Source organism: Cupressus sempervirens, chromosome 6, assembly GCF_028749045.1.
Source record: "Cupressus sempervirens isolate cs-2001-9-10 chromosome 6, ASM2874904v1, whole genome shotgun sequence".
Classification (NCBI taxonomy): Eukaryota; Viridiplantae; Streptophyta; class Pinopsida; order Cupressales; family Cupressaceae; genus Cupressus; species Cupressus sempervirens.
The window spans coordinates 38,425,949-38,436,090 of record NC_143123.1 but is presented as its reverse complement, the minus strand read 5'-3'; the positions used below and the strand labels follow the sequence as shown (position 1 = coordinate 38,436,090).

The 10,142-nt window shown below is 33.4% G+C and overlaps 1 protein-coding gene and 1 long non-coding RNA gene across 3 annotated transcripts; one reads left to right on the top strand and one right to left on the bottom strand.

The window, feature by feature from the left end:
* Positions 1 to 2,444: 2,444 nt before the first annotated feature.
* On the bottom strand, positions 2,445 to 9,283 carry LOC149550993 (uncharacterized). 2 transcript variants are annotated; one of them, XR_016352649.1, is made up of 2 exons: positions 8,869 to 9,283; positions 2,445 to 4,254 (listed from the first exon to the last, which is right to left on the bottom strand). It is a non-coding gene; the product is annotated as an uncharacterized LOC149550993 (long non-coding RNA). The 2 variants fall into 2 exon arrangements; XR_016352650.1 differs by having other exon boundaries at positions 2,445 to 2,734.
* LOC149550994 (uncharacterized) lies at positions 8,080 to 8,892 on the top strand. Its single transcript, XM_089786553.1, has one exon. It carries the CDS (start codon positions 8,081 to 8,083, stop codon positions 8,711 to 8,713), a length of 633 nt encoding a protein of 210 aa, XP_089642679.1. The 5' UTR covers position 8,080; the 3' UTR covers positions 8,714 to 8,892.
* Positions 9,284 to 10,142: the final 859 nt, after the last annotated feature.

Below are 10,142 nucleotides of genomic sequence, written 5' to 3'. Positions count from 1 at the left end.
ATTCTTCAACAGTTATATTGTTAGCTCCTAATATAACTATCATACAAAACGTTTCACAAGCCCGCTCCTAAAACTATCATACAAAACCCTTCACAAGGCTACAAAATCAATTATTTAACATGAAAATTGACTTGTAAAATCTTAAAGTTAAATGTTGAAAGCAACAAATTATAATTTAACTATCAATGGGTACAAAAGAATATTGCAATTCAAACATAAATTTTATTTGCAGCTCACAAAACTTAAATTATCATTTTAAAAACTAATAATCTAGTGGAAACCTACCTTTTTATGATAGTGACAATGTCATTGTTAGTCCTTTATTTACTTAGGAGGATAAATAATTCAAGTGAGATTTCATTCCTATCTTCTATTTTTGTTTACCTACACATGACAAGCTGAATTTTGCAATATTTTTCTAATTATCCAGCTTACAAAAACATAATTTAGCCAATAGGCTATTTGTGGGAACTTTGTTCCTAGAGATTAAAAATTTGACAGAAAATTTGGATGTTGGCTGGGAAAGTTGTTAGTTTGGCTGAAATTTTGAAAATCCTTCCCATTAATTATTTACCAGCGAATTTTTTTCTCTCTACACTTTTAACTCTTCTTTTGATATTTATTAGTTGTTATCTCCACTCTTGTTTTGATATTTATTAATTGTCATCTCCACTTTTAATTATTGTTTTTTTTTTTAAATTTATTAGTTGTGATCTCCACATTAGCTCATTGTGTGACCTATTCATTTAAGTTTTGATTTTTAAAATTGATTTAGATTTTAGTTTTTGAATTATTTTAATTTATTTTTTATATTAGTTTAATTTTTTCTTTAAATATTATTTTTTAGTTTCTATAACTTATTTAGTCAATAGAATATTTGTTAGACATATTAATTTTTTTATTTCTCTTATTATTTTTAATAATAGATTTTTTGATTGGTTTTTTTAAATGATTGTTTTTTTTCATATTTGATAAATTTAATATAAATAAATAATATTTATTAATCTATTAAAAAAAATTTAATAAATATTATTAAGCCGAGAGGCTTTCTATAGTGCCAGCAATATCAATGTAAACATTTTTCATTTTGAAAAAAAATTGACGTTTATTTATATGTCAAGAAAACAAAATAAAAATATGCACTTTGTTTATTGCTATGATTTTTCTGGAATGTGATTTTTTAAAAATTTGTATATGATGAAATAAATCATTGTTTAAATTTGATTTGCTGGATTTTCCATTCTCATAAAACTTCTATGTATTAATATCAATACATAAAATATATAAAAATAAATACAATAGTTTATTCATGGAATTTTTGTTTTCATTTGAATACAATTTTTACTAAATTTATATTAATTCTTTTGAAATTAGATACCTCTCGACTTATTTTACAAAAAAAAATTAAATTAAATTTTTAAGTATGCTAGTGTTATTTAAATTTAAAAATATTAATAATATATTTTGTCCACATAAGATTATATTTTAAATATCCACTTTTATCTATTATTTTTATTTTCTTATTTATTTATGAACTAAAAACAACTAGAAGACAGAATTGACATAACCAGCATTGGTCGACCACTAACAGACCTAGCATAACAAGTATTTAGTAATAGCTCTCAAGCATGTAGTTGTAAAATACTAGTACTTAATTTTTGGTAGAATCCAGTTCCCTGCCAGTTTAAAGCCAAAATCCATAGGGGAATCTATAAGCATATGAAATCAAAAGTGGAACAGAGGCTACTGCGAAATGCCAAGAAATTGGAATGCATTTGTATCTTAGAATTTATACTGCCAGGGACATTATAATGGCTTTCAAATTGTGATCAGGTTTATAAATTATATTCAAGATCTTGATATTTGGCTAAACTTAAATTGTGCAAAGCTATTCTTGCAAGGGACAACAAAAACATGAAGGAAACTAGAATGAATTTTTTGATAAATTTGAAAGGGAAATCTGAACTCTCTTACTCTATGGGAAAAATTGAAGACTTTGAATCAATGATATATTCACAGAGAATCAAGTTCAACAACCCTGAGCTTTTTTGGGGGAAAATTATGCTTGTTATGTCAAGATCTAAGAAACTTTTAGGCAAAATTTTGGTTCTCATTGAGACTTAATGTTCCTAAAGCTATAGATAAATTAAGCATCCTTAAGAACCCAATATATACATTGTTCAAGTGCAGATCTATACACTATTCCGTTTGTGCAAAGGTTGTTAGAAAATTATATTCTGCAATGTTGAGTAGTTAGCGGAATCAGATCCTTGGTGCTAAGCGTGGTATGCTACACTAAGACACTCAGAGTAATCAACTGGTTGTTACCTTTGAAAAATAATGTTTGAATGTGAAAAGAAGAGAAAAGCAGGCAAATATCAAACTACACATTTTAACCATGTAATTTGCTTTTGAAGAAATGATATGCAAAATACACAGCAAAATACAATATACAAGAAGTACAACAGTTTGGTATACATGTAAGTAACGTAATTTGAAGTTATATACAAAATATGCTTCATGGTAACACTCTTGTCTAACCGGATATATCTGTCGATGGCCAATTATTCCAAACAACACCAAAAGGTGTACACTCGATCATATTTTCAAAGTTGTCTACAAAATAGGGTGCATTTCAGCAACCTCCATTTGCCCAGCAACATGTATAGGAAACCACTTCAGCACAAAAGTACAAGGAGGCAGACACTCGATCAACACCATGTCTAGAAGGCCACTTCATCACAAAAGTACAGAAAAGGTGGATACTCAATCACACATACTAGTGTACGATATCAGTGAAGCTATATCTGTAGGTATAAATTCTATACACTACACACTACTGAGATAATTCTGAAATGCAATTTTAATACTAGAAGCACAACCAAGAGCATAGTAATCATCTGTATGCATGTCACATAGGAAGTTACAATAACTAGTTAACATGTCACACGTTGCATAGAACTCGAGGACTCTTGCCTCCAGGAGAGTTACATCGGTATCTTGTACAGAACGGATCGCTGAGCACGTTGTCTTGGCTCGATCCCCATAAAATTTTAGGCCTCGTGTAGATAGGACGGGAGGTAGAGGCCGAGGAAGAGAAAAATGAGAAAGAAAGCTGCAGTGTTCCTGCAGGGGGTGCCCTTTTGTTATATAATTGGTGGGCGATCTCTTTGGCATTGCTCTTTCGTATTCTATAATGCATGCCATCCAAGGTGATGGAACTCTAATTTTAGAGTCTCCATTTAGGAAATCTGTTTGGGGATTGATGAAGGATTTAAAAGCATGTCTTGGTATACAAAAACCCATTTCGTAGAAAAGATTTCACTCTGCTCTCCTTACAATCAAAGGTACTTCTCTATGGAGGTATATGTATGATGAGTATAAAGTCTCCAGTTGCATGAACCAGTCATCTAAAAAGAAAACATGACATAGCAGATATGGAGATTTGGAACAAGGGGGATTCAGAGATTTATGTTCACACATTCAGGCTTACTGTCTCTATTCAGTATCTAATCAGTAGTCTTTTCTTGCATATTCTTTATTGGTAATTCACATTACAGGCTTTCAATCTGAAGATGTTAGTTACCATACTAGTAAAGTCATGCAATATAACTCAAGGTTTATATCAGATGAACAATGATGAGGGCAAAAATAGTCAAATTTCATATACAGGCTTCAAAGACTTTACATCAAAAATAATTCTATTTCATGATGAATGGATTTTATTTACATTTCACTAAAGAATATGTTTTGGCAAAATCATATATCACAATAAGAAAAATTTAAACAGTGCTTACACTAGTCAGCATATGAAAGGAATGATGTATTCACTTCAGTCTGAGGCAGCAGTATATTCTTTCAGATCATAGAAATATGGTGCATGTAGATGGTTACATGGATTCAAAACAAAACTGTCAACTGTTTAAGTGTGATGTCAATCTCAAAGCAGGAGGCATGGATGTTAAAAGACATATCAGAGCAGACTGACAGTATGTACAGATTGGATTATGCAGAAGCAACAGTATTTCCTTCTGCATACCTACCATAAATGGTCTTTGGAGAAAGCTAGCTTGATCTTTTTCATGAGGAAACTTGAATTAGAATCCAGTTTGATACATTCGATGCACTCCTTGGATGGAATGAGGAAGCTTTACCCCTTGTTGAGGTCCCAGCTACAGCTCAATGGAAATTTAGAAGCAGGTAATACTGGATTACAACTATACATTCACCACACCATATGCTGGGAGTGAAGTACTTGAATCAAGAAGAAGCCAGGTAGACATGGAGATAATGCCAAAAGATTCAAATCAAAATCTAAGGTGGGTAGAGTGTGAAGATTATATAAATATGGTAGCACACAACCAACAGAACAAACAAAAAACACCAGTTAGCGATCTGTGAGCACATACAGTGGTATTGCAGCAGCTTCATCAATGCTATAGCAGACTCATCATTAAGATTTGTTTAATCTGTTTCTTTGTTCGTCCATTAGTAAAGCCTGGAGGTGTCTAAGACATTTATATATAGGATTAGAAGTTTGAATGCGAATATATCAAGCCCCGACAGATTTAAAAGACAGTCGTATGATCAAACTTGTGCACATATGGAATCATAGACAAAGATGAACTTTTTGTGTTGGAAGATGTTCTTCTCCCATTTGAAGTTTATCACCATCCTTCAAGTGTCTCCGCACTTAGCCACTGGAAGCACTAATTATCGCATATTCAATAATTCTTTGTCTAGTGGTTCTTTGTTTTGGCGTAGGTATATGGAAAATATGATGGAAGAAAATTGGAATGTCGAGTGCTAGTTGACACGGGAGTCAGGTATACCTGAGTCTAAGTATCCAACACGTGAGGAACGGGACTAGAGGATCCATCTTTTATAAATACACTGTGTCATTTGCACCAAGAGCACAACACGAAAGCCCATCGATTCAGGATTTTTTACTACGGAAAAGACAAAAATAAGGAGAGGCAAAATTATATATGATACAAGTGTTTCATTGCCCTTGCATTTTCATTATTAGAGGATGAATCGAGCACACCCAACTCTTGATTGGTGAAGATATCATTTAATATGAATGGGATAATAATATGGAAAAGCATTGAATTTAAAGAAGCTTGGAGATATACGTTGGAAGAATTTAAGTGTATATGCGGAAAACAAATGTTTAAGCCTAGAGTGGCTTTTATTTAAAATATACGCACAAACTATATAAATCCGGATAATATTTAATACGGATTATATTAGGATTAAGGTTCGGTTATTTGTTATAGAAGGGTGCAATGTTTAATAATGCCCCTTCATCCGGTATAACTATGAGATATAAAACATAAGGAGAGACAATATTCATATTCATACTTTAACTTTTTTCTTTGCCTATGCTTTATGATATATTATATTTTTCCGATTGGCAGAGAAATGGACTTTTGAACTAAGTCCGTGGATTTGAGTTAGTGAGTGGATTTTGTGCGATCTGGATATGTTTGCAATAGATGGATCTTCTGTAAGGAATGTCTCTATTGTGATTTTATTTTCGGCATTATTACTTATTTTATATTTCAAAATTTTAAATTATTATTAAGTTGTGTTCTTTGTAAATGTTTTTTATTTATTTTCTATAAATATTTTAATATTCGGATAAGTGGATTGGATCATTATTGCATTTTAAATTTGATAAACATAAATATTGTGAAATATTTTATTGTTTCCGTATTTATGTCTAATTTGTCTCCACAGGAGTTAAAGTGCATTTTAGAGTTATTTAAAATTGCATTTATATAATTGATCCATCGCATTTGATTTATTAAAATTGTTTATAGTTTAATATATTGAACTTTATAAAATTATACATCTCGGCTTATAATGTTGACTCTGATTGCCCATTTAATTAATTTAATTAGGCACTAGTCTTTTACTCCTGATTCATAATCCATATGCTGGCAATTGTTTCATTTCTTCCCATTAGAGGAATTAATATATTCATATGTTGTATTAATCTATATTTATTCTTTATTTAAACATTACTTCAATCATTTTCTTTTCTTCTCAGTTCGTAAATTGCAAGTTTAAAGTTTTCCTATATTTCTTGCCATTTAGAAAACTTTTATTTTATTCATGTTCTAATCGATATGCTTTAAGAGTCTTGGACTTTAAGTGTTTTGTCCAAAATCAAGTACACCTGCCTCGGTCTTGCAGAGCCGGAAGCATAGGGGATTTAAATCACATTGATCAATCCCGTCAAGTTGGCCTCAACCGGTTGGATATCCCAATATCGAGCAAGCAAAACTCGTAGGATTTCAATCTGCGGTTTTGGGAACCAACACAAGGGACCCCATATTCTAGAATGTCATTCGCCTTTAGAACATTAGGGAGCCCCCTACAATTCTATGGCTCATGAACAACAACTATTGCCCTACTATTATATGCCCACCACTGATGCAGGGTGTGATAGGAGAAAGAGTGATAACTTTGGTAGGTAGGCACACTCCGGTTCAATCGTGTAATGCAACTAAGCGCAACTCCAGTTGAAAAATCTATATAATCTAGTTCACTCCATCCAAATAAATAAAGACAACTGAAAATGTTATAACTAGAGAACTTCATCATACAATTTTGTCCGAAGATTGTTGACTGGAGAGCAAACAGTGTGAAAACACCCTGCATCTAAATTTTACTATTTAGATGCAGGGTGTTTTCACACTGTTTGCTCTCCGGTCAACAAGGACATGCAAAGCAAAATTTAAGGAGAGGCAAATAATGAGCTGGATAAAAGCCATATTTTTAAGCTTTCATTCAATGCATGAATGTACTTGGAAGTAATGGTGACTGTGTGAAACTCAACAGTGATGGTCTGGGTGAGATGAAATATGCCACAGAATTACTAACTCTCAAAAGGACAGTGGAAATTTTCATTTTAACCTTGATCTTAAGCATTGAAAGTGCAGTCACTCCATGTAATAAATCCTTGAAAGCCCCTGCTTGTAATTCAAATGTGGAGAACTTTGTGGAGCAGTCCGATGGTCGTAGATAAATAAATAATGGCTGTGCTGCAGCATTTGATACCATCCCTACTCATCTACCATTTCTAAGGTGTTATTGGGAGGGTTCTTCTGAACTCAGTAAATCTATTGTAATCAACAAAAAAGTGATGGTTTGCAAGTCACTCATGGATTGGTAAAAAGTACATTGCTTTTGATTTGCTATTAGCATCTATGAATGCCATTGGTACTGAAAAAGTTTCAATTCTGCCAAACGTGTTCTTCATGGTACTAGAATTTTGTTAGCCAGACCAACAAAGATTGGTGCACTGCTGGGTAAAACAGGTAGAGTCAGAGGGGTGGAATTCATCAAGGGGGGGCCTAGAAAAGTCTTCCACAATAAGCAGATGTTACTCATTCCTGGTCCAATGGTAGTTGGCTTTGTATTTGTAAGAACCCCACGCACCTCTCCATGTCATCAAATTTGTCAATATAATTTTCTCTTGCAAGCTATGTATCTCCATTACTCTTTGCCCTAAGATTTGGCTTCTCAATGGCAGAAATGCAGAACTAAGGTATCTGAGCTTCAGCAACAGCTAGCAGAGGTTCAAGAAGAGCTAAAGAAGACAAAGGTACAGCTAGTCGCAGGTGAAACTGAAAGGGCTCAAGCATTGGAGGTTCACGAAGAGCTAAATAAGACTAAGGAACAGCTCGTAGCAGCAGAATCTGTAAGTGCGCAAGCCTTGGAGTCGCTCCAAGAGGCGAAAAAGGTTCGTGAAGAAACTGCTTTAAAGCTTGAAGAATCTGAGCAAAGAGCCCAGGAGATTTCTGAGAATGGATCGGCTCGGCTCGTTGAGCTGCAGCAGGCTTATGAGGAGGCTTCAAAGGAGAGAGAACTGGCATGACAGTCCCGGCTTGAAGCTGTGGAAAGACAAAGTTCAATGGATGTGGCTGCCTTGATGTCGACTACCCAAGAGCTTCAGAAGGTCAAGCAAGAGCTGAGCTTAGCCATAGTTTCGAGAACCCTGACCATTGCTCAGGTCGAGTAGGCCAATGTAGAAATCGACAGCTTCAAACTTGAGATTGCTAATCTGAGAATGCCTGAGCCAAATTTGTCCGACGCACATGCACATTTGGAGAATCTAAGATCTGAGTTGAAAGACGCAAGAGCTTCAAAGGCTAGGGCTATCATGGCAGCCCGCAATGCCAACCTCAATCTGGAGGAAGCCAGGATGAAGATGAAAGTTGCTAAAGCAGATGAGAATAAGGCAATGGAGTCGTTAAGACAAATGAGTGCAGAGCTTGCAGAAGCCAACACTTGTCTAAAAAATGCAAAATGCAAGGTGGGTGCTCTAACAGAGGCAGTGCAGTACTTGAAGGCCGAGCATGGGAAAGCTAGAGTAGAGCTGGTTGAAGCAGAGAAGAGGGAAGCTGAAGGAGAAGAAAGGACTAAGAAGGCTTTGGAAAGCCTTGAATTTGACCTCCACCAAGCTACGGCAGAAACTAGGAATTTTAAGATTGAGCTTCAGGATGCTTATGAGGATGCACAGATGGCCAAATTTGAAGCTGAACAATTCAAAGCTCTGTTGGAAGTCACAGAATCCAATTTTCAGGCAAAGCTCAGTGAGGTCAGAGCTGAGGCAGAGCATGATAAAGAAGCAGGTATTCATGAATTATCCTTATCACTGAGATTGGTACACATTGTAATTAAAAACAAAAGCAAAGTTTAAAAAGTGGACCAGATTTATAGCGATTCAACCCTACCAACAAGTAAACAAGAACAAGATCTGGAGCAAACATTCTATGAAAGATTAACAGACAGATGTCTACGATCTCCATTCCATTCCATAATATTTAGACTTTAGTCACAAAGCTAGCATCAAACCTGAATAAAAATCTGTTCCAGATATATGGACCGTAGCCACAGGAAATAAACGCATAAACAACTGTCGTGGTCCCACCGCTCTTGAAGGTTATTTATAGAAGGGTTAAACAGTCGGGGAAGTGATTAGATTCTACAGATCATGAAAAGATATGTTAAGATATACAAAGATTTCAGATTTCCAAATTAATATGGTGGGTAAACAAGATTTAGCAGGAGATATGCATTTATTGATTACCCGCTGAAATGGGAGACAGAAATCGTGATTAGAAAGTCCCAGTTACCAAGACTGCCAGCTGCGCTGGTTTAGACAAACCACCAATGGTACATGATAGCAGTATGTATGAACGGACAGGTTTTCCCTGAAATGTCCACTTATAATAGCCTATGGGCTAATTAATTTTATTTTTTTATTTATTTAAAAAATAATTACTTGTGATCTTTATATTAGATTATGTTGTGATCTCTATTTATTAAACTTTAAATTTTTTAAATTGATTTAAGTTTTAATTTTTAAATTAATTTAAACTATTTTTTATATTAGTTTAATTTTTTTTTAAATATTATTTTTTCAGTTTTTATAATTTATTTTAGTCAATAAATATTTGTTAGAGATGTCACTATTTTTCATATTATTTTTTTGTATTTTTCTTATTAATTTTTTGTAATAAATTTTTTGATTTTTTTTTAAATGATTTTTTTTTCATATTTGATAAATTGAATTTAATTGTGAAATCTTGAAATTATTGAACACATTTCTTAAACAATATTCAAATTTCCTAAATATCGTAAATTTTATATCTATGTTGTAATCTTCAACTTTCTTTTTCTTTTTCTTTTTCTTTTTTTCATTTTAAAAAAACTTATATTTACATTATTTAATGTTCATTCTACATTTTTCTCTTAAATCTCATCTCCTATCAGCACACTCGTTGCATGTACAAAAGTGTGCGACTGCTAGTATTTAATCTTGATGGTCTTTGCAATCAAGCACAAGCTTATTGACAAATGTCTTTTGTATTAAAAGAGTGAAGACCACTATTTTATAATTACATAAAAAGAGAACCAAAATGGGTGTCAAAATCCGATGTACCATTTAGGAGCGGTGCACAAAGTTAGCTATAATGACTATTGATACCCTTCCTTCAAAGACTTTTAAATATAGAAAGGGTGGAATTGTCATTGCAAATTTAAAATATTGCATTTACTTTTTATAGTTTTTTCTTTTTTATTTGTCAAGTTATTTAACTAGCCAGCACCTACCAATCCTAGAACTG